At 55.7% G+C, this 24,139-nt stretch overlaps 5 protein-coding genes across 5 annotated transcripts; 1 reads left to right on the top strand and 4 right to left on the bottom strand.

Annotated features, from left to right (window-relative positions):
- Positions 1-428: 428 nt before the first annotated feature.
- Positions 429-1,342, bottom strand: CkaCkLH20_08327 (NADH-quinone oxidoreductase; the record flags this gene model as incomplete). The annotated part of the gene is made up of 2 exons (XM_038891042.1): positions 429-797; positions 1,034-1,342. 2 exons carry the CDS (start codon positions 1,340-1,342, stop codon positions 429-431), a joined length of 678 nt encoding a protein of 225 aa, XP_038743805.1.
- Positions 1,343-2,102: 760 nt separating this feature from the next.
- CkaCkLH20_08326 (acyl carrier protein) lies at positions 2,103-2,651 on the top strand (the record flags this gene model as incomplete). The annotated part of the gene is made up of 3 exons (XM_038891041.1): positions 2,103-2,345; positions 2,421-2,550; positions 2,605-2,651. The coding sequence occupies 3 exons, from the start codon at positions 2,103-2,105 to the stop codon at positions 2,649-2,651; spliced, it is 420 nt and encodes a 139-aa protein (XP_038743804.1).
- Positions 2,652-4,164: 1,513 nt separating this feature from the next.
- CkaCkLH20_08325 (uncharacterized protein) lies at positions 4,165-6,444 on the bottom strand (the record flags this gene model as incomplete). The annotated part of the gene is made up of 3 exons (XM_038891040.1): positions 4,165-5,664; positions 5,879-6,141; positions 6,258-6,444. The coding sequence occupies 3 exons, from the start codon at positions 6,442-6,444 to the stop codon at positions 4,165-4,167; spliced, it is 1,950 nt and encodes a 649-aa protein (XP_038743803.1).
- A 10,196-nt stretch (positions 6,445-16,640) lies between these two features.
- Positions 16,641-18,680, bottom strand: CkaCkLH20_08324 (uncharacterized protein; the record flags this gene model as incomplete). Its single annotated transcript, XM_038891039.1, has 7 exons — positions 16,641-16,892; positions 16,949-17,098; positions 17,159-17,275; positions 17,328-17,573; positions 17,633-17,963; positions 18,054-18,179; positions 18,247-18,680. The coding sequence occupies 7 exons, from the start codon at positions 18,678-18,680 to the stop codon at positions 16,641-16,643; spliced, it is 1,656 nt and encodes a 551-aa protein (XP_038743802.1).
- A 2,059-nt stretch (positions 18,681-20,739) lies between these two features.
- On the bottom strand, positions 20,740-23,317 carry CkaCkLH20_08323 (wsc domain-containing protein; the record flags this gene model as incomplete). Its single annotated transcript, XM_038891038.1, has 2 exons — positions 20,740-22,834; positions 22,899-23,317. 2 exons carry the CDS (start codon positions 23,315-23,317, stop codon positions 20,740-20,742), a joined length of 2,514 nt encoding a protein of 837 aa, XP_038743801.1.
- Positions 23,318-24,139: the final 822 nt, after the last annotated feature.

Here is a 24,139-nt window from a genome sequence, read left to right as displayed (position 1 = left end):
TCCGCGAGGATATGCATGAGCTGATGCGACGTGCAAGATAGATTAATGTTGATTATTCCACACTTCACAACTGTCCTGGGCCGTGATGTGGTTTTGATGTTTGAAGTGTCCTACCTGGAATCCAGATCGCCGCATTGAAATCTGATGATGCTTGGTCACAACACACTGCAGACGCCGTGCAACGGACAAAGAAAAGGTTGCTTTTCGCGAGCTATTTACACAAGTCTAACCGATCCCGACCTGTCTGTAGTACACATACACGGCATGCCAGAACCTCGCTGCTGCTACTGCTGCTGCTGCTGCCTCTTTTGCTCTGCGTCTCCCTCCCTCCGCATGTCCCGTCCTCCTCAAGGATTAAAACAGGGAAAAAAAAGTTTCGTTCGTTCGCTCTATGACCCCCTCCCACCGGATTGCATAGACCATTGATTTTATCTGTAAGGGGCATCGGCGCGGATGACGGCAGCCAGCTCAGGCTCCCACTTGTCGCCGTTGGACAGCAGCTTCTCCTTGTTGTACAGCAGCTCCTCGCGGGTCTCGGTGGCGTACTCGGCGTTGGGGGACTCGACGATGGCGTCGACGGGGCACGACTCCTGGCAGAAGCCGCAGTAGATGCACTTGGTCATGTCGATGTCGTAGCGGGTGGTGCGGCGGGAGCCGTCGGCGCGCTCCTCGGCCTCGATGGTGATGGCCTGGGCGGGGCAGATGGCTTCGCAGAGCTTGCAGGCGATGCAGCGCTCCTCGCCGGAGGGGTAGCGGCGGAGGGCGTGCTCGCCGCGGAAGCGGGGGGAGATGGGGCCCTGGAGTGTATGTTAGTTATGATCGTGGTCCAAAGATTGCTCCAGCCGTGTCGTCGTCGAGGGCATCTGTCTCTGAGCGTTCCTCCTCTTGCGCATGCGGATGGTGGTGAGCCATTGTTTGGTCGTGGCAAATTCGATGTGCCGTGATCCCCGGCCTCCCTTCCGGACGTCCAAGCTGCCTCGTCGTACCCATTGCCCTTAACACCATCACCAAGACGATAAAAATTTGTACGCACCTTCTCGAAGGGGTAGTAGATGGTGTAGGGCGCGCGGAAGAACTGCTCCATGAGCACGTACATTCCCCTTGCCATCTCGGACAGGAGGAAATATCTGCCCATCTTGTTGAGGGTGGACTCCTTGTCCTCGTCCCAGGTCTCGAATCTCTTCTGGCGGAAGCCCTGGGGCGGGGGGCCGGCGGGGGTGGCATAGGTGCGGACGGCGTTGGCAGCCATGAGGCGGCTGACCAAGGCGGTGGTCGGTCTTCTCGCGGCCTGCCTTGAGGCTGCGAGGAGCACCGTGACGGGGAGCTGCGCCGCTGGAGGCATATTGTCGGGCTGTGGATTCTCGATCGACGAGGAGGTTCGCGACGGCTCCAATTGACCGGGCAGATTGGGAGGGGTCGAAGATCGAGGGTCGCGGGGGATTTCGACGGTGGCGACGAAGGATCGAGGTGGCCGGGCCGGTAGTTCGGGAACTTGGAGTTGAAGTTTGACGTTATGGATAATCTCGCTCGCTCTCCTCTGAGGTGTGTCTCTCGGCCTCTCACTTTCGGCACTGGGGGCCCCAGCTTTGGTGCGGGATTACAAAGGGCGGGATTTCATTGGCTGGAAAGGAGTCACGTGACTCCAGATTATACCGACTATGAGCCGGGCCGGGAAGGAAAGAGCTCATCATCACAATGATGCCAGTGGCGACCGACCGCTCTTGCTCAATTGGTCTTTTCATTTTTTATGAGTCTTCTCTTAGATGAATACCCTCATTTTGGGATTGTTGTATTTTCGCATTTCGCTGTATTGAAGTTTGCAACCGAAATGAAGATTTTACTCAATATCACATGACTTATCACGTGCACCTCATCGGAGCTAGCCAGGGAACGCTTCGGGAGGGTGACGAGAAATTTATCATCATGGCCGACAAGCACCTCCTCCACATACGCCGCCCCCAGAGAGCTCTCATCAACACAGCCTAGCTGCCACCCCCGAACGATCCATCTCCCAATCCTCCTCCTACCCGACCGCCAGAGCTTCCGAAGCCTCTCCTCCGACTCCTTCAGTCACATATAAGAACATACACACATCGCCGAACATGTTCCGCACAGCAGTCCTCCGTTCCGCGGCCGCCGCCACGCGCGCCATCCGTCCCGCCGTCCAGTCCGCTCCCCTCGCCCGCTCATCTCTCGTCGCGCCCCGTGCCGTCTTCGCCCGCGCCGCCCCCAAGGCCGTCGCCGTCCGCTTCTACTCTGCCGCCACCGGCCTGAACAAGGACGAAGTCGAGGGCCGCATCTTCGCCCTCCTCCAGGGTTTCGACAAGGTCAACGACCCTAGCAACGTACGTCGTCCACCCTCCAACCCCGCGATTCCGACCCAATTGAGTCGCAGAAACCTAACCGCAAACGACATACAGATCAAGAGCACTGCCCACTTCGCCAACGACCTCGGTCTCGACAGCTTGGACACCGTCGAGGTCGTCATGGCCATCGAGGAGGAGTTCAGCATCGAGATCCCCGACAAGGACGCCGACACCATCCACTCGAGTTCGTCACGCCCTTCCCGCTCAATCCCTAACCCACAAACTAACCTCGTCACAGTCGACAAGGCGGTCGAGTACATCCTCAGCCAACCCGATGCCCACTAAGCGATTGTCCATTTCCTTCCGCTAAACCCCGTCTCCCGGCGGTCTGTACAATTACCTGCCCCCCGACATCGACAACGCCACTCGCAATTAGAAAGGAGGGGACGACCAACATGAGACATGCTGCGTCTGTGCTTTTGAACTTATGACGGATCGAATCGATGGGGGAAAAGAGCAACATGGCTTGGCTTCGTCGTGGTGTAGGTGCGTGGACGGTTCGGTACGGTAGCCCACGGCGTCGCCCTCCCGCGCATCAAGCGGCTGTGCGACGCAGCTCCGCATGTTCAATCGTGTCTGGAGCCGGCCATATGGCCTTGTATTAGTGTATAGATTTTCGTCACCCATTCCTATGCGCCTCACTTCGCCCGGTCATGCGAATTTGCGATGTTTTGTCGCCAGCTTGGTGGTTTCTCGAGGTCGCTCAGGCGATAGTCGGCAAAAGCTCCCTGGCTATGGTCTCAGCTTACCTAGTCCATCGTCCTCTCTTATACCGTTCGTCGACTTACAGCGGGGAGTCGCTCCGCTGCCGTCCATCACCATCCGCTCACGTGCCGGACCTGCGAGTCTGCTCCATCTTCCAACACCGGCCGCTCACGTGTCGGATTCATGCTTCAATTCATCAAATTCCGATACGCAGCCATAGAACCCGGATACCAGTTCGAAATGCCGACGTAAGAGTGGCCAAATGCTTAGAGCCGGAGCGTCTAAGTGCGGCGATGCTGGTCAAGTCCGATGGATGCACACGAGGTGAGGCAGGCGGAGATTAATCATCGGGAATCGGTCATCGTGAAAGGCAGACAGCTTTTGTATATAATGAACGATAATTAGACGGTGGTATCAGCTTTTCCTCTTCCAAACGTCTCTAATGCGGTGCCCAGTCGCAGCCCGCTGACCCGTGACAATTAAGACGCTGGCCATGTTCTATTCCACGTTCAGAAAATCAAAGACTCGCACATGCGTATGCCAACCTAGCCACCTCCGTTACCTCCTCGTTCCATATTTCAGAGCATTTACAACCGCCCGTACGATCCTGAATACGTGTCCCACGGACAGGGTGACATGCTTCCTTCCCACCAAAGCCAATGGAACCCTCCCATTTTGGGCAGCGAACGAAAAACAGAAAAAAAGACCACACACAAACTACCGAGCCGATCATATTAAACCTCCAAAGATTCGATCCGTAAGCCTACGCAGCGAGAAAAAAAACGACGACAAAACTCCAACAAACTCCCTACCCTGTTGTAATGAGCAGCCACCCTGTAGATCCGATCCCTTTGCTATGTCCCTTTTGTAGACCGGTGATTTTCGTTTTCCGATGGCGCTTTTTTGTTGTGGCCGATGCATGATGTAATAGTCGTGACTGAAATTGAGTCGTAGAGTGTCGTCAGGGTGTGTGTGTGAAAGAGTTGAGAGAGTAAACATGGTCGCCGCCAAAGTGGTGGCATTACACCGTCGCTATGCTTTTTTCCAGTGCCGATGGTATAATCCCTTTTTTATCCGTTTCGCGAGTGCCGCTTCAACGTCCGCCTACCGTCTCAACGCTGACAGAGGGCTCCCGCTGCTCCTTGGCCAGGCTGGAGCCAGGGGCGGCGTTCTTGCTGGAGAGAGCGTTGGCGTAGCTCCATCCGCCTCCGATGCCGAACCCCGCGGAGCCCCGCTTTCGGAGTCTTGCCGGAGACTGGTCTTCCACCTCCTCCATGTTGAAGACAAAGGCCGGGTCCTCCTCGTCGATTGGCGTCGTGTAACGGCCCGTGACCGATGAGCTGATGGACCCGCTCGAGACGTGACGCTCCATGACACGCTCCCGCTCCTTGCCGATAGGACCGGCACCGTTGCTCGAAGCGCGCCCGGTGGCGGCCAAGGGATGCAGGTGCGGGCTGGCGCTGCCATCATCACCCAGGCGGGTTCGCTGAAGCTGCTGGGTCAGAGCAGACATGGACTCGCTGCCGGCGCGAGATCCGATCGGGCGGGAGAGGCTTCCGTTGCCCATCTCGTTGGAGAGAACCGAGTTGCGCAGGGGGCTGCCGACGTGCCCAAATGCCGAGGGGCCGTGCTTATGGAGTTCGTCTTCCTTCTGGCGCTGGAAGAGCGGCCCCCATCGGCTCGGGCTTGCGCCGGTGATGGGGCTTCCGAACTTGGTGCCGTTTTCGCTTCCGGGCTCGCCGTCGACAGTACGGAGAGAACCCCGGCGGGCCTTCTCGGCGGGCGTCAAGAGCTCCTGCAGGTTCTGCGGCACGTAGTCCTCCTCCAAAAACGCGAATTCGGCCTCCCAGTCGTGGTCGACGGTCGTCTTGGGCATGCTGGAGCTGAGCATCTTGGGCTTCGCGTAACGGCTCGAGTGCATGGCGCGCTTGCCGTAGTATTCCTCGCCGGACATGGGCTGGCTGGGCGGGCTGCTGGAAGCGGTGGCGTTGGCGGCGGCCAGGTACTCGCTGCCGCCGAAAGCGGAAGTGTGCAGCATCTTAAGCGTGTCGGAAGTCCGCGAGTCTTTGGCGTTGTTGAGCGAAGGCGAGGGCGATTCGAGACCGAATTTGGAGGGGACGGACGAGGGCCAGGGGCCGGCGGGGAAAAGAGCGGCGTTGGAGATGCCCTGGGAATCGAACGAGGCGGGGAGCGGCGCATCGAGGACGGACAGGCCGTTGGCGTTACTCGGGGAAAGGCCGAGGCCGAATCGAGAAGCATCGTCGTCGCGGGGAGAGCCGTAGTTGGAGCCGGGGTGGGAGTAGGTGGTGTCGATGGTCGGAAGGCCGTTCTCGACGCTCGGCTGGCGGCCCAGTTGGTGCTGTCTCTCGTCGCCGTAAGGGTAAGCGGAGCCGTATGGAGGGGCGCCCTCGCGATAGAGACCGGAAGTGAGGGCGCTCGTCGGGTGGTATGCAGCAGCGGAAGTCGGGTTGATTCGTCCGCCGAGGGCGATGGGAGAGGTTCCGATCGTCACGCCGTTCTTTCCGTAGTTGATGCGTCTGCCGTCGGGGAGAACGTGGATATTGGCGCATTTCGGGCCGAACTTGCAATTGCCCTGCGACGAAGGATCGAACGTCAGCCAAATGCGTCGACGACGGTCGCTAGTTATCGCCAAGATGAAAGCACGGGCGCGAACATGGGAGACGGTCTGTGTGCCGTGCCGAGGGGTAGAGCGAGATTGGAAGAGCAGGGGGGATTGGAGGGGTCGGCGGGCGAGGGAGTGACATGTTTGGTCACTTTCGCGATGTTTTCCGGGAGGCTTGACGCACCTTGGCAAAGTACTTGCAAATGTTCTCGGCGGCGGCGCCGAGGTCGTGAGAGAAGGGACAGGCATTGCCGGCCTGGCAGGCGCCTTGTCGGAAGAATTTGCATGGAACGTGGGAAGTGTCTGTAGTGCAAAGGCAAGACAAGTCAGCCATGATCTGGACGAGAAGAGGGGAGGAATGTTGCTCAAGGACGGGTGCGGTGCGACGTGTTGCAGAAGAGGCGACGGAAGACGAGGCGAAGCTGCGGCGACATGATTGACGGAGGGCTATGCCATCGTCAGGCAGAGCAGTTCGCGACAGCATCACCATCGTCATCGTCGTCGTCGCAGTCGTCGTAGTCGCAGGTCCCGAAGGTGACGAGGGAAGATGGAATGTGACGTACTCGGTGGACTGCGCGGGCCGTCGAATCTGTGGGCGGCCGCGGCGGTGCCGGAGGCAGGCGAGGCAACGGATGGCATTGGGCTCATCATGGGACTGGAATGACCATTCTGGGAGGGTGTTTGCTGGTGTTGAATGTTGAGGCTGCCACTTCGCATATGGCGATATTCGGGACCGTTGGTCGAGGGCATTTTGGGGAGGTGGAAGAGGAGGAGAGTGTGTAGGAGTAGGAGGAGGAAATAGTAAGGTTGAGGAGGGTAATTAGGAGGGGAAAAGAGAGGAGGGCCAGGCCTGGAACCCGACCGAGAGTGAGGGAGGCGGGAAGAGGGGAGAGAGGGCGGGGGGGCGCCTCAGTTCAGTGTTCGATAAGGATAGCGGATAGCGGATAGCGGGCAGACAGCGCTGTGGCCGCCAGGGCACCTAAAGCTGGAGATGAGGTGGTCGCTGAGATGGGAATCCGGCACGCTCGCTGTTGGGTTTGAGCACCGAATTCGAGCCGGACCTGAAGCGAAATCAGGCGTGGTGAGGTCCCTGAAGAGGATTGAATGAAATCCAATCAATTAAACCACGGTCGAGTGATGGTAGGTGTCCCTGAGTGAGGTAAGGTGTGTTGCACCTGAGTTGACTTGAGACACTGAGCCGGATGTGAGTGAGCAAGATAGCTACTCGGTGGTCCGCAGTCCCAATTAGGTGAGAGGCACAGTAGCTGTGAGAGGCACACAGTCCAGACCAGTCCACGCCGCCGGTACCTGGGCAGGCAATGTGCGTAGGGACAAGGTGGGAGTGGGAGTGTGAGTGTGAGTGTGAGGATGACGGAGGGGATGGAAGCCGACCGGGGTGAGATGAGGTGAGTGAGGTGAACGATCACCGCTGTGCGGGCGGCAAAAGCGGTGGTGCGGGTGCGGTACACGGGGTACACGGTACGCCTCGGTCAGACGCGGGTTTAGCTCGGGCGACAAGATAGATAGATGTGGATGAATGTGATTGTGATTGTGATTGCCGTCGAGGGAAACAAACACGGTAGCCGATGAGATGCGACGGCCGTGGTCTTTCGTACGGATGACCGCAGGGAAATGTGAGAAATGAATAAAGAGAAAAGAACAAGAACAAGCAGAAGCAGAAGCAGGGTCGGTGCTGGAGCTGAAGCCGTGCTGCGACCGAAGAAACCCGTCGTCTCACTCTCAAGTCTCGAGTCAGGACTCGGCCCCGTACCCTAAGTAAAGTAAAGTGAGGTAGATGAGGACCGGGCCTGGATGACGGCGGCGGGCAGCGATGAGATGATCCGGTCCTGTGGGTGATCGCGAGGGGCAGTCGGAAGCACGCGATACAAACAAGTGCACCACCACGACCAACTCAAGCCTCAACTCTCACTCCGACACTTCCTCGCTATGAGAGGGGCACTCGACTCGTACAAGAGGCGGGGCGACGGCGCTGTCGGCAACGAGTTAAAGACGCCTTTGACTAACAGAACAAAGTAGCGCCGCGATGGACTCGATTCGGCGCCGCTATGTGAGCCTAACGTGAGGAGAGCTAAGCTTGCGGTATGTGAGATGACGCGATTTGGTGTGATGTAAATGTCCCGAGTCCCTCTCCAGGTAATGGCGAAGCTGACGGAACGACGGTGCGGACGGACGGGCGGGTGGGATACCCAACCAAGATATAGATTTATGGCCACGATTGAGATGCGATAAGCCGGATTCCGGGATGATCGAATCTCGACGAGAATTGGCGGGTGGCGCGAGTGCGGTGTAAAAGTGGAAGAATCAAAGTCGAGATGAGATGGATGATGGAGACAAGTGAGAACAACTGATCCAGGCCGCGGTCGCAACTGAGGTCGATGATGGCGGAAGCTGATACCAAGATACCCCCAGATGAGGCAATCGACGAATCACGTCTTGAGCCCGTCTTGCTGCTTCCTGCCTTGACCTGGGAGGTTGGAGATTAGATCAAATGGACGAGACAGGCGACGTACATTTCACCACCCTCATGCTCCAGCCAGAGTCAGGCCCAGTAACACGCAGCACCGGCACGCTTAGCTGCCGGGATCTTGCTGGGCTGCTCTGGACTGGGGTAATGATGGACGCCAGTGATGCTCAATGATTATGTACGTACCCAAGAACGGAAATGCTCTCCTCCTGGTATTGCGTTCTTGCTTCACCTTTGCTGTACGGATATCTAGACAGAAGACGGAAGGGAAGTACTTGGCCTTCCTATCTGGCGAGCGGCAGCGGGCGCGGTAGTGGGGGGCTGGTCTGTCGTTGGATGCTCGGCCGACGATGCTCAGGGGTCATCTTCCAGGGCTGGTGGCGCCTTGGAGTCGAGGGACGGAGTGAGAGCTATCAAAGAAGGGTCGAGTGTGCCTAGCTTGCTTGGTGTTGTGTTGGTCCCAGGTGAGCCGTGTCGAGATATTGCGTGGCGCGGACGGGAACTGGCGGCCACTTCAACGGCGGTTGGCTAGCCAGATAGCTGGGGCAGAAGGCGTACCTCCTATTAATAAATCGACTTTGGCCGTGGGAAAAAAGGGATAGGGATGGATGGGATAGGACTGAGAAGAGATTCATCCTTCGTATCGCTCCGGTAAACACGGGAACATCCTCATCATATAAGTGAGTCCTACAACACGCACGCGTCTCATCGACGAACATGGGGGTCACTCACTTGGTGGTCAAGGGACTCACCCTCGTTGCGTCTTCTCATACACAACCTCACATCCCCATCGAAGCAATACCTCACGTCACAGGAAAGTAATGTATTCGGTTTCGTGCACCCTAGCTCATGAGTACATGCCTGTCCGTAGCTATCTTGAGTGCTCAGGCTAGGCATCTATCTAATTGTACGTCGTCCGCCCCTCCCCTCACCTTTACATCAACCCTGCTGCCCTCCACACGCACTCATTGCCTTCCTTGCCTTGCCGGCCAAGCCAGACAGCATGCCGTGTTAGTCGAGCCTCACTCCGCGGTGGCTAAGACACTTTTCTCGTACGAGCAAACATTGATGTCCGCCGACCGCCCGTCGGCAGTATTCCTGATAGACCAAGATGCAGAATACCTGCATCAGTGACCCTCAATTTGTCTCTCGCCTGCCCACCGTCCCCTCACCACCACAACAACATCACCACCACCACCACCATCAACCCCCAGACCAAGAGCCCAGGTGGCGTGCCTCCATCACGCGCGGCCCCATGATGCACCGGCGCGAGCAAGCTGCCGCTCCATACTCTTTACCCCTCAGCCACCGACCCCATCCTACCCAGCTAGCACCTCTCGCCGGTAGAGACAGTCCGTCTTGTCAGGTAGGTTCTGAGCCCAGGGCAAGGGAGGGCACGGCAGCACCGGTGTGGGAGAGCAACGGGACCGAAAATCAGGATGGAAGCATGGGATTCGGAATCAATCAGGATAGTGGGCGAAATGCGGTCAGCCGTGCTGAAGGAGTGTGGTTGGAAAATTGTCGCCCTCCTCGACCTATCCCGCACCTCCCATAGCTGCCGGATTTCGGGATGAGACGAGCCATAGAGAGGTGTCAACATGGGGCCAAGTATGAGATTGGCGTGAATGAGTGAACTGGGGTGAGTGGTGAGATCGCCCGCAACTCCCGACACCCACCCACACATGAGAGGCAGATGAGTTGACAAGAGCCGTGATGTTTGGCATGATGCATTCGCCGTTCATCTCTTCCTGGACTTGAGTGACCTCGGTGAACATCTTCACCTGTATTGGTAGGACCCCTTACAAGACCCTTTTGCGTGCGGCCAGCCACTCATGTCCGTCGAGGCTCCCATTCCCTTCTCATCTGTCTCATTCAATATGCCCAGGCAATATTTGTATTTGGAAATTGAAGCAAGCACTGGCAAATCCTTCCGTAATTGACGCCGTTTGTCCATTTGTGAGACCGCCGCTGGGGTAAAGTTCGTTGCACAGCAATTGGCATCCAGCACTCTGGAACTCTCCGGCCGTCTCACTCACGCCCTGTACTCTGTACGACATCGGTCATCCTGCCCTTGTCGATGCTCCCCAGTCCCAGCAAGTTGACGCTGCGCTCATTCCCCGCCTCCAGTCTTCATTCATGAGACTTGCTTCACTTCACTCAGACCAACACTGACTTTCATACGATGATGTGCATTTACGACCCAAGACACGTCCCGACTAAAGCAATCTCAAATACCAGAGACCAAGACAGACTCAGATCCGACTTGGACTTCACAGAGGACCTGGCTGGTGGAAATAGCCGGGCCTAAACAGCAGCCATCGCCAGCGACATCACCAATCAAGGCTGTTACCGACCTCCTTTCGCGCTGCAGGTTCCAAGTGTATCTCGTCCGCTTTCTTTTTTCGCATCTCTCTGATCTCGCAGCGCGGCGGAAACGCCCATCGAAAAGCCCCCAAAAACTTCGATCCGCCCAATGTCTCGCCCATATCTGCTGCCTCCCCCAGCATCACGGGTTCGTATCCAAACTAATACTGCTGCTGCTTGCTCTGCGTACGACCCCAACCCAGGGATCTGATGGCAACACTTGACCCAAGGAAACGTCCCCGTCGACGTACGCTATGTTCCACCTACCGTTACAACATCGACAAACTCGTCCAGAGTCGCATCGAGGTCCGTCACTCGTCGATCGCCAGTCGTCACTCGTCGAGAATCGCAACAATCACGTCGACTCCAACATGACCTTAACCTTCCGTCTCGGGCAAGGCGCAGGCCGCGCGAGTCGTCGCCGCTCCAGCGTCGCAATTGTACGACGACGCAACGCGACGCGATGCTCCCACCCTACGGAGACACAACCCGCAGAAATGGAGACCTACCTACAGCAATGCTCACCTACTTACATACGGGATATCCTGTACGTACTGCAAGTATTCCCGTCACTGGGCGCATCCGCAGAGACATACATACAGACGAGACACTGGGGGTGGAGGGTACGAGAGACGAGACAGCAAGATAGAGTTGACGCTGCAGCGGAAGCGGAAGCAGAACTCTCGCCCTGCGGTCCTGCGAGACCGGCGTGCCGGTGGAATGCATGTCTCGACCTCTCCGACGGATAACGTCCTGTCAGTCTATTCCCAGTCGTCTCGACCTCGACGACTTGGACGTTGGTCTGTCATTCAGCCTACGCTTGTCTTCGAGACGGCATCACGACGAGCCAACAGGCGTCTTTCCAGCTCTGTGGCTCCGCTCCGTTCCCAGGTGGGAATTGCCCAGCCCGATACTCGGCCGATGGCGTTTCCATCACCCGATGCATGTCTCTGGGTTAATTCTTGCGTCGGGTCGTCAGTCAATCAGGCTGTCGGAATATACTCCTTGGTGACGGTTTACCTCTCCGTATCATCACAGAGGATTCCATTACTCTTCCATTTTTGATTGCTAACCCTGTCCGTTATCGCCATCGCTCTCCACTGATGCGCAGTTGCCGAGACACTTTCACCTCCAACAGCAGTGGCTGTCTGTCGTCATCACACATAGCCTCAGCCGGCACTGCCCTTCGTCTCCATATCCATTTACATACCCGACATCACCATCATCCTCTGGCCTGCAGGTCACCCGCCCCCGTGCCGGCAGGCCTCATATGCTGTGGTCAAACCTGCATCTGCCTCTACTTCGAGATGGCATTGCAGCCTCGGCCAGCAGCCACCCGTCTCACCAACTCCTTTCGGGACGCGGTCAACCAACAGCGGCCACCACCCGACGACCGTTGGTCGCCTTCTCTCGGTGAGGAGCGAACTGGCCTCATCTGCCATCTCTCTTTGGGCTTCCGGATGCCTCCGGCAAGGCAATCCGTCACCCAGCCGCCGGTGACCGTAAAGTCACACTCACAGACACAGTCACACCCCTCAATCCCTCTCTCTCGTTGGTCGCTGTCAGGACGAAATCGTGCCTGTCGTGCACCGCACTCTCTCACAAGCTTCTCTCCCGTGGGTTACGGGGACACAGTCACATCACACAGAGATAGATGCCCGGGAAAGGTCCGATGCTGCAGGAGGCTGCGACGCCAACGTCGTCCAAAAGACGCCCTCGTCGTCGCCATTAAACTGCTATGCAGTCAGGTCGAGATGGCCCACGATATGACCTGCTTCCCATCTGCCTAAACCTATCTCCACGGCCCGCATCGCGCAGATCCCTGCAACATACATACACATCCAGGATTGCCCGCTTCTCGTTTTCCTTTCTTTACCCCAACTGCATTCCCCCGGCTTAACGCCCGAGTGAGACATCCTGGAAGACGCATGCTTCTTCTGATAGATACCCGTCTGAACCATGACATGCCGTTTGGAGACTGGCGGGGTCGACTGCAGCGCCTACTGACAACATACCCAGGCGCATCTCGCGTCTGCGTCAAAATTCGGATTCAGACTGACAGCTTGGCTTCCAGCACCAGACATGACACTCACTCGACTCTCGCCATCCCCGACATACATGCTGCTCCTCAACTCATCGCAACACCACGCGAAGCCCGTATTCCAAATCCCTCGCGACATCTTGCATCATGAATCATGGATCTCCAACAGCGCGCTCGCAAAACAACATCAATACACCCCCATCGACGACGACGCGCCATCTCCTCGTTGCGACCAACTACCTATCATAGTCCATGTACACCGCTTCGCACTCCAACTCGTCGTCCACTTCCAAAGCACGCCAAGTTCTCGCTCTACACCATCAGGCGTCCCCCCGTTACGTCTACATCAACATTCCCCGATCAAGCCACCCTCGACCTTGTCTGGACCAGCAGCGCCCTTTCGCCCTAGTCCACGACGCCTCCAGACTTCAACCATGCACTCAAGATGCGAGATTCTCGCCCTCTCAGCGCAGCAAGGGTGCAAGGGTTCCCAGTCCCTACGCCGATCCTCCCTCAGCCTCCCCGCCGTTTGTCGTCGACGACCTCCCGTCGCTCTTCCACGACCAACCCCCACCCTCCAAGACGAGGCCTCCTCTAGCAAAACAAGGACGCTCTCTCTCCAGTCTTCCGCCTCCTCCGTCCACTCCTTCTCGACATTGCCGTGCCCCCTCGACCACACCCTTCCCCCTTCCCCTTGCGCCAATCCCAGGCTTCCGCTCAACCACAACATGGGTAGCAAACGGTCGTCGTCGACCCTGAACAAGCCGTGTCGTCCTGCTGAGTGGCTCCGGCCGCTGCCTCTCCGATGGTCTTAGTGGTCGACTGTCAATATCCATCTCACCTATAACGACGGCTATGTATGCGGCCAGTGTCACCCGCAGCAGTTCGCAGCCGCCTCCCGTGTGGCCATACATCCCGACGCTGCGAGCACGACATGTCCTCGACTCGTCTCATCGTCGTTGCCGTCGCCGTCGCTTGGTATCGTACGTGATTTGGTTCCCCCCTGCTGGGAACATGTAGCCAAGTGGACTCGCATCTCAATGCGAAGTCTTCCTCCTCGGACTGAAGCGCTTACATTATCTGTTTGCCCGTTTGGTAACTGAACGGCGGTCACCAGAGCGGCCGCATGGGGAACATGTCAGACAAATCACGACTAGCCTCCGCTCACCCTTCTTCCCGATCCTCCACACCACCAGCATGCCTCCTCGCCCTCCCAGCAGCACCCCACACTCGATCTTCTCTCACTCGAGCAGGACATCACCCAATACTTCTCGTATTGTCTTGTTCCCCTGTACCTAACCATTCCCATGACTTGCCCCTTACCCAGGCCAGCTTCGCCACAGGCCCGCTCGCGAAGACCTCTCGCTGGCCTCGAGCTAATACCCCATATTCTTGCCATGCTGATGGACAAGCCACGTCCAGCCACCGGACTAGTTTGAACTGTAGCCCTACGGCGGCGCCATGTCAGACCTAGTTGGTTCAATTTAGGAGCGAGCACCAGCCAGCTCAGACGTAACGTGGATTCCTTCACTCACTTGAGATATGAAGTCCTCTGTGGCTATCCTTCCTTCACCTTGCTGTCACCCGCTAGGTGCAATCACCTGGGGACCCTTGTCACTCCGCAACTGCCATTCCGACTTCCGATTCCTCTCCTTGGGCGAATGAGAGCGCCTTGCCGTTGTCTTATGCTTAACAGCAATCCCGAGCCGATGTCCAGCCAAGTCAAGTCGCTGCTGTGGCACTGACCCTGCCGTGGTCTGCCGCGGGCAGAGTGGTGTGTGTCCTCCAAACAGGGAACCGGTTGCTAGCACGACGCCGTTTTCATGGGCAAGGTCCATCTGGCACACCCTCTTCTACGAGATCGTCTTTGCTCTCGATATCTTGAGCGCATCACTCAGAGAACCCCATGATCCCCACCCATCCATCATCCCCGGCGCGTTCCACTTCGCCTCTGCCAGGCGTACCGTCTTCTTTCCTCTTGATGGTCGTCGGTAGTCTCGGATCTTGCCCTTGCGACGCGTCGTCCGCGAAGGTCCATGTCGATACGGGAGCTTCCTCGCCCCAGGCTTCAGACATATCCACTCTGGTTGTAGCGGAAAGGTGACATTCCCGCACGGCTTGGGCAGGCTACGATCAGAGAGTACCCTTTGATGTCTCTTGAATACTGGGTGACTGGGGTCTCTGGCAGGCTTGATGGGGCTGGCCTGGTCTGCTGATCAAGGCGCAAGAACTCTCAACCAGCATACTCCGTGATGATCTAGACGTCTCCGAGGCCCCATGCCATCGCAAGGTACGCGGTGATCATCCTCACCCCGAGGAGCTTTTGTTCCCGTCATATCAACATCATACAGTCCAATATATTGACCAGCTGCCGTCTCTTGCTGTGGCTCACCTCGAACCCGGGCGCGGGATGTGGCGCTCCACAGCCACTCGGTCTCGAAGGTCGTGTCTGTTGGCCCATCTGGAAGCCTGTTTTCATGCGAGAAATCGTCGAGTGCCGTCCAATCACGTAGCTGGCTGCCCAAGACCAGATCAAGCCACAATCCATAACTCTGGGATCCAGATGGCCTAGCCGGCGGCTAGGCGGTCACGGACGATACGCCCGTTTGCTTAGCAACCCGGGGGGGTTGTGACTTGCCATGTGACTCAGACCTGCGGCCAAGCGGTGTGGATGGATGTCTCACAAGCTGCCTTTCTATGGAGGCGCGTCTGCTCGGGGCTGGGTAGTCGCTGCTGCTTCGTATCAGTATTGCAGATAAGCCTTGGAGCTCGTTTTGGGTCGCCATCTGTCTACACGCATGCATCTCTCAACCTCACTCTATTTACATGGTGTATGATGAGGAGGCCAAGGAAAGTGCCGGCACGACTATTCCCGATGCAATTCAGTGCGTGTCGGTAGTCTGTTTACATCTCTAATCCGCAAGTACAAATATGTCATGAACACCCAGTCGGGACTGGGCATTACACCGGGACTGGCGAGATGCAGCCTTCTGATTTGCTACAACGAGTGTCTGTGTTTTGATCAGCTGGACGTGAGAATCTCTCGGGGAGGTTGCACAGTTTCAGCTGGGTATCGTTGAATGTGGACTTTGCCCACCCCCCTATGAGGGTTCTACGATATGTGTGTCTTCGGAAGTGAGGGAAGGCTGGAGAGAACTCGTTGTGGGACATTTTCGTGATGGTTTCCTGAGACGGCAAGCAGCATGGTGATGGATGCAGAGGCATCTGAGCAGCGGCGCCACTGGAGGAAGATCTCCTAATTTTACGACATGTTCTCAACAAATCCTTAGGGAGCTAGACTGTGAATGCTATCAGCGCAGCTGCTCTGAGGAAGAAGGGGGAGGACGACATTCCCACTTCGATGTTCTGTTTCCCCGCGTTTGTGTTCTCAGGGCCTTCTGTCTTTTCAAACGAAGCCAACGTTCTTGACAGGTCTTGTCAACTGGTGAGGACCGACACAGAGTAGACCATCATTTCTCCAAAGATGACCCGTCAACAGGAAACGGGTAAAAGGATAGCAGAGGGGTTTGGGTCTCGCACAAGCCCACAGCTCCTAGCTGGCCTTACTTTATTCGAAATGTGAAAGGATTGAAGAACGTGCTGGTTCATCGTTGAATAGAGCGTAAAACTATCTGATTTACAAACGTGAGTCACAATCATGACTGATAGGCGATTCGCTTTCTGCCGACGGATCTGAACCCCGGAAAGAGCATTCTTACAGCTTCTTACAGCTGAGAAAGCCCCTGAATGTTATTACTTCTATAGTGGTAGCGTTTTGCTTTTAGCTGGCAGACCTGTGAAGACATGCAAAAACAAGTCGAAAGTTATCATTCCCGATTTTCGTCACTAAACGTGCCGGTCTCTTAGATGTTTAACTTGTCACACAATCATCGATATCGTGTAGGACATTTACCATTTAGCTGCTGCTGACGTCGCTCAAGATCGGCAGGATTCGTGTGAGATATTGAGAACTATCACCGTTTCACACAGCACAGCACTGAAAAACGAGCTATGAACTTTTCTTTTTCTTCTATATCCAAATGACTGTACAACAAGCTAGTAGACGCGATGGTCGTACTTGGCCCTCATCGTCTGTCCTCTTTTCATAACAACCCAGGGTATCGGCGCCATAAGTAAAGCAAATGCGGCAAGAATGGTGTTCCCCCACCCGAGACCCAGAGCATCGTAGAGTGGAGGGCCAGCAAGGGGGAGAAATGCCCCGAAAATACTGCGGATGATTGTCGAAGCAGCGAGAGCAGAGGCGGCGTGCATAGTAAACGCGTCGACAAGGTATGAAGCCAGAGGAGTCTGCAATGCTCAATTAGCATAGTTCGTCATCCATGCACACAAGAATGATGACCTACAAAAACAAACATGATGCCCACGCCGACGATGGCAGTTCCGATCATTGGCACAAGCCAGAAAACCCCTTTTTCTGCCGTCCACCCATACAAAAGCAACCCTCCCGGGATCATGGGCACCGAGTATGCCATCAGAGGGAGGCGAAATTCAGGCTTTCGCACACCTTCTCGTAGCAATAACGAGGCTGCCAATCTGTCACCCCAAAAAGATACCAATAAAGTCCCCAAGATACTGCCAATGCCAATGCCTATGAATGTCAGTCCGGACGAGCCAGCAGAGAAGCCGTATTTGTCAGTAAAGACCATCGGGACGGTGGTAAAGAAGAGATACTGTGTAACGATGTTCAGCTACATGTGCGATCGGAGGAGATGATTTGCTCACAAGATATCCGTAGATAATGGCAAAATAGGCGGAAAGAATGAGAACGATGGGATGGAGGACTAGAAGACGAAGCGGGCGCTTGATGGCTCGTGAAAATGCTTCGCCTGGCGATATACCGTCATCTAGGACTGACGTGTATCTCGAATCTCCAGTCTTCTTTCGTATTTTCGTGGTTCGTTTCTCGAGCAGTGTCTTTGCTGAGGTTTCTCGAAGGAAGAGAAGCATGACGATTCCAAGAAAGCCTGCCTGTAGAACAATGATCGTGAGCAATTTGTTTTAAGAATTGAGTGATTGAGATCACTCACCATGATACTCAAAGCCCAAAAAGTCCATCTCCAGCCGTAGAACTCTGTTAAAAAACCACCAGCTGCAGGCCCAAGAACTGGACCCAGTAGAGGGGCGAGAGAGTAGACGGAGACCGCTCTGCCCCGTAAGTCCGGAGGTGCGACATCTGCGATGGTGCCGCCGCCGATAGAAAGCGGAGCTGATCCCGCACAACCGCTGAGGAACCGGAACAGCAAGAGGAGACCGAGATTAGGGGACACGGCACATGCGGCGTTGCAGGCAAGGAAGAGAATATTCGAGACGCTGTACGCAGAGTATCGTCCGTAGAGTTCCGACATAGGTGCTGCTAGCCTGTCTTTTGTAAGCTTTGGATGGGAAGAAGGAGGTCCTAAAAGGGACTTTCTCTAATCGCCCTTCAGACTGTCAAATGAGAAGACTTACACAGGACCAAATACGAATCCCAGGTTGAAGATGGACACGACTAGTGAAGAAAGTACCCCCTCAGGGGCGTTGAACTCCTTGAGAACCTCCCGTACTGCCGGGGCGGGCATCGAAGATGCAATTGCACTATAAGCCCATCATAGTTAGAGGATCCGAACGCTGGATGAAGATTTGGTCTCAATGAGCTACTCACGCTTGTAGCGTCGAGACACTCACAAGCACAATCTGTGTCCACCTTGAACTCATCGCCCAATTCATCGGGTTCTTAGGGTCGCGTGGCTTGTTCCAGTCGACTATGAATTCGCCAGAAGCCGAACGAATCTTCTCCTCCTCGGCAAGCATCAAACTGTCTTTCGCAAAGTACGGCGATCGAGCGGATTCGTCGTCATCGGGAATGCTGCTGAACGCGGTGCCCATGTACAGACTCAGCTCGTCCACGGGCCCGGGAGGGCCATTGGCGCCAAGATCGAACCATGAGAATCCAGACGTCCTCGTGGCCTGTGATGAACTTCCACAATCACTGACAGCCGATCTTCGTCTGGATCCAGCCACCGGTGGTGGATACTGTGGCTCCATTTCCTCGATCGATCGTAGGGACATCGAATCGTGATGTTTCGCGGCAGCCATTTTGAGCCGGTATCGTTTCGTGCCTGGGCTTCACGAAACGGAAGTGGAAAAGACCATCCGAATCGCTTGTCAATAGACGGTGGGAATCATTGAAGTGAACATGAATTGATGTGTTGACGAAACAGCGGCCATCTGCATGTTGGGTAATACGCAAAGAGCAAGTTTCTACACAGAGCCGGAAGAAAGGAAATGTTCACTCTGTCACCGGGCTTAACCGCACTTGCGTTTCAATATTACCCACTTGCCGCAGTCAAACAATGATTTAATCAGAGTAAGGCAGGCAACTGCTATTCTGGACGGCGCAGCTTCGTGGACAAGACGCCGACTCCACAAATCGAGGCACTGTCATTTGCTTCAGATAGATTTGGGAACAGCCACCGTGGCGGGCAGCCCGCATGGCTTCCAATAACCAGATCCAAGGGGCCGGGCATGGCCGAGACTGGCTTATGCGGCTTTGTTATTGACTGGCGTACGTCACGGCCAGTGAACTGACATGCCAGTGGTCCGAACTCTTTACCAAGAGCATACCGCACATCCAGAATCCATAGGTCATTAACAGAATGTTCAGCTCATAGTAAGATTTTACTATACGTGTCGGTCTGATGGTAGTTGTAGACTTCGCGCCCCTGTTTCAAGTCGTTCGAGAAATGATTACTCATTGGCTGGCCCGGGATCTGAAAGTATAAACCGGCGCTGTCAAACCCAATGTAGTAGCAGGGTTCCTGGTCGAAAGGTGGAATAAGAGATCAGATATTTGTGTTATGTAAGATGCCCAACTTTCCGTAATATTGGGATCGGTTTGATGTGGCTTTAAGACGTTGCTATTGTAGATGCGGTGATTGTTCTGATATTTTTTAAAATACGATTGAAAGCTCGAAATAAATAATATCCCCTCAAGCCCTCTTCTTGCTTTACTATTCTCCCATTGTAAATTACTATTGCAACGTTAACCAGCTGCATTAATTCAATAAAGTGAGCGAAGCCTTCACCTTCGAATATTCAAATTCAGAGTCTTGAATTAGAATTCACTTTCAGTTAAGCTAATACTATCCTATCTTGAAATTTTACTTCTGCATCTTTTAGGTAATGTTAGCTTGCTTCTCTTGTTTGATGACACTATATATCTCCTTAGATTTGTCAAGGACTTACGCGTTGAAAATTGGAAAGTATAACATAGGAAAGATATCAAGCCTCGAAGTCTCTGAGTTGAATTCACGTTGTATACTGTGTACGGTAATGGAACAAACCGTGCGAAAGAGAGTGTGCGTGTGCTGACCTTGAACCCGAGGTCCTGAGTGATAAAGCACCTCACGTTAACAGTCCGAAGGAAAGTCATGAGTATCTCTAGTACACGTGGAAGATTAGAAGAACTAACCGAATGTGTCTTATTTTGGTTGTAATTTCATCTAACTCAATCTTTGTCAAAGTTACTTCGTTTAGCAGAATAACTTAAGACTTGATATCTAAAGTATTTATTGACCGCATCTTTGTTGGCATAAAAGTGTGTTTCTACGCACTTACCCTAAATCATAGCGTTCTCAAAAATTGACTTGTCGTTGTCAGATTAGTGTGCAAGCGGTGTCATTCGCTACCCATGACCTTGAGGATTAATACATACTACGGCACCGTCATTGAAGTTGACTTGCTCGCCTCCCAGAGGGTTGGATCAATGCAGTTGCCGTTCGTTTAACTACTTCCTCTGTTTGAAATTGGTTTAATGGGAGTTGAAGGCTTTCAAATGGATAGGTACGGCAGACTCAGGCGGTTTCCAGTATGCATGATGAAATAACAATTTCCATTGTTTCGAAGAACTTCATAATGCACATTCATCGTTGCACTCAACCTAGAATCGAAAAATATAGAATTCGTACCACAACCAATGAGTTGGCATGTCTACAAAGAAGAATCACACCCGAACCATCCAACACCTATTAGTTCCAGCGGCCTCAAGATCGAACCAATGCTTCGGAATCTTGATCGTCGCACTAGATTTCCGCACATTAACCCTTAAAGTAGAACAGACTCTGAAGTTGTCGAAGCAAAAACAAGAATGGCCCTCTCAAAAGATGATGGCGTGGACAAGCACACCCATGAAGAGGGCACCAAAGCCGGCAGCGAGCTTGCCAGCCGTAGCAGTCGTCACCACAGGAGGGCTCACGGGCGTAACGCCCGCCGGAGCACCACCAGCGGGAGGTTGAGGCTGAGAAGCACCGCCGGCACCCGAGGGAGGAGACTGAGGAGCACCACCGGCAGGGGGCGCACCACCAGCGGGAGGCTGAGGCTGAGAAGCACCACCTGCACCAGAAGGAGGCTGAGAACCAGGAGCACCAGCGGGAGCACCACCAGCAGGAGCACCACCAGCAGGAGCACCACCGGCGGGAGCACCACCGGCGGGAGCACCTCCAGCGGGAGCACCACCAGCGGGAGCACCACCGGCGGGAGAAACTCCAGCGGGAGCACCGCCAGCAGGAGCACCACCAGCAGGGGCGCCACCAGCAGGGGCACCGCCGGCGGGAGGCTGGGGAGAACCAGGCTGGCCGGGTTGAGGGGCACCAGGCTGACCGGGCTGAGGAGCACCAGGCTGACCGGGCTGAGGAGCACCAGGTTGACCGGGTTGAGGAGCACCAGGTTGACCGGGTTGAGGAGCACCAGGCTGGCCGGGTTGAGGGGCACCAGACTGGCCGGGTTGAGGGGCACCAGGCTGGCCGGGTTGAGGAGCACCAGGTTGACCGGGTTGAGGAGCACCAGGTTGACCGGGTTGAGGAGCACCAGGCTGGCCGGGCTGAACAGCACCACCGGGGGTAGGCTGAGCAGGAGTACCGGCGGGCAGCGGAGAGGGACCAACGGGGATAGGGGCCGGAGGCTGCGGGCAGCCGGTCTTGCAACCCTCGTCGAGAGTGTAGTTGTTGTTGCTGCCATTCCAGACGTACTTCTGACCTGCTTCAGATGCAGGGCAAGACTGGAAACTGCAAGAGTTGTCTTTGCAGACGTACTTCTGGTTGCACGAGTCTCCGGTGCACTTCTGGACCTCGCAGTTGTTTCCGTAGCAGACGACCACGTCGTTGTAATGCTTGCTTCCTGGAGTAGCAAACCCACACTGGCCGTTAGTGCAGACGACCTTGCGGCCACAGTCGTATCCGTTGCAAACGTCAGGGAACCAGACGCCGTCGTAGCAGACCAGACGACGCTGGCACTGAGAACCGGAGCAACCGGAGTCATAGCCGCAGTATCCGCCGTAGGAGACGAACTTCTTCCAGCAGTCATCACCGGAGCAGGGCTGGCCGAAGCACTTGCCACTAGCACAAGGGCTGGGCTTGTAGCAGAAGGGACCGGTGCAGTCCTGGCACAACGGGCAGTAAGTGGTCGTGATGGTCTGGACACCGCTGACGAGAGTGGTTCCGACAGTACTGGTAGCAGTGATTGTGAAGGTGGCGGTAACGGTGGTTGCACTCACACCAGCGGTTGTAGAGCCAGAGATGGTAGCAGCATCCGAGGCGCCAGAGCTAATGCTGGAGACGCCGCCAACGACACGGGCGAAGATGGTCAAGCGGATATTAACCGATGAAAGCTGACGCTTGACGCGAGACTGGGAGGGAGTAAGGACATGACCGCAGCGCTGGTTGGGGTTGCCAGGACAAGGAGTGTCGCACTGGACCTCGGCAACGGCGACCTCATTGGTGCTGTCGACGACATCGCCGCAGTAGCAGTCGGTGCCTACGACACCAGCGTATTGTCTGTTGGTGGGGCAAGCAGCAGCGCACAGTTCAAGAGTCATGAGCGCGGAGGTCAATGTGAGGTTGAATCCCGGGTAGCCAGACGGCGATCCGAAGCAGCCGAGGTTGCTCAGGGTGTTACCTTCGACAGTGATACTGGGAGGGTTGGGTGTGGCGGTGGAAGTGGCAGTGGGCTCGCTGGATGTGAACGTGAACTCGGACGTGTCAGTCGGGTTGGAGTCGGTCAACGTTGAAGAGCCACTGATAACGGCTGAGCCGGTCAGGGTCGATGAGCCGCTGGGAAGGACTGAGCCGGTCAGGGACGATGAGCCACTGGGGAGGACCGAGTTGGTCAAGGACGAAGACCTAGACGTGGCCGAGATGGTTGAAGAGCCGGAAGGGGTCGAGCTGGCAGAAGATGAAGAGCCAAGGGGAACTGAGCTGGCAGAAGAAGATACACTGCTCGAAGAGCTGCTGCCAACAGCTTGACTGGTTGAAGCGCTACGCGAAGTGCTTGGCGTAGGGCTCGAGGAAGCCGCCGGGCTTGTTGATGCCGGAGAGGAGGCCGCCGAGGAAGATGCCGGGTTCGTGGACACTGCGGAGGAAGAGGCTGAGGAAGAGGCCGGGTTTGTTGACACACGAGAGGAAGAGGCCGAGGAAGAGGCTGAGGAAGCCGCCGAGGAAGCCGCCGGGGCGGAGGAAGAGGCGGAGGAAGAGGCCGGGTTTGTTGACGCACGAGAGGAAGAGGCCGAGGAAGAGCTTGGAGCTACTTGAGTTGTTGATACTGTGGTTGACGTGCTGGCGGGGGCTGTGGTTGTCGTTGTCCTTGTCGTTGTCGTGGAAGCTGAAGCGCAAAACAAAGCGCCAGCAGCGTTCCTGGAGCACACCAATCCCCCTGGGCATGCGAAGCCCTCCTGGGTACATTGTTGAAAACATTGACCAACGGGGAATCCGTTCGTACTACCAGGTAGACTGCAGATGGTGCCGTTACGGCTAGCAGTGCATCCATCGTTGCTGGTACAAGGCCCGCAAAGGCGGCTGGCTGTGTTGCATTCCGGGAGCGTGGGATCACGAGCATTGCAGTCTGCGTTGTTTGCGCAAGCATTACCGCAAATGCCGTTTGAGCATGTCGTGCCCGACAGGTTGCCGGCACAATCAGCATTGCTGGTACAGCGACCGCAAAGACCGGTGCGAACGAGACAAGTCGGGCCGGCAGTCGAATCGTTGCAGTCCGAGTTCTGCGTACAAGGAGAACACAGTCCCGCGCGGCAGACCGGGCCGCCATTCTGGCCGGCTCCGGCGCCACCGTTGACACATTGAGCGTTGCTGGTGCAAGCCGTTAGGCAAACTCCAGTCGGTGAACAGACTGAATTTCCGTTGATAGAACAATCGAGGTTTCCGGTGCACGAACGACAAGCGTTGTTAGCACAGACTTGATTGCCTCCAGAAGGAACTCCACAGTTGGTGTTGTCGCGACACGCGACGCATTGGTTGTTGACGCAGACTGGGCGAGCTGTATTCAAATTCCTGCAGACCCCGTCGGCGAAGGTCTGTCCCAAACCGCCCGGGCAAGATTGTTGAGCCCAGACGATTTGGGTGAACATCGTTGATATTCCCAACAACGTGAGCCCGATAGGGCTTGAAAACAACTTCATCTTGGCGATGTGAAAGAGCGTGGGGCAAAAGAGTGTAGAAGCAGGCTCGGTGAGAGCACGTGAGTTGAAAAGAGCGTCTGATAGAGACTGT

This window comes from Colletotrichum karsti (assembly GCF_011947395.1).
Source record: "Colletotrichum karsti strain CkLH20 chromosome Unknown Scaffold27, whole genome shotgun sequence".
Lineage (NCBI taxonomy): Eukaryota > Fungi > Ascomycota > Sordariomycetes > Glomerellales > Glomerellaceae > Colletotrichum > Colletotrichum karsti.
The sequence above is the reverse complement of the archived record's forward strand: the minus strand, read 5'-3'. Positions and strand labels throughout refer to the sequence as shown.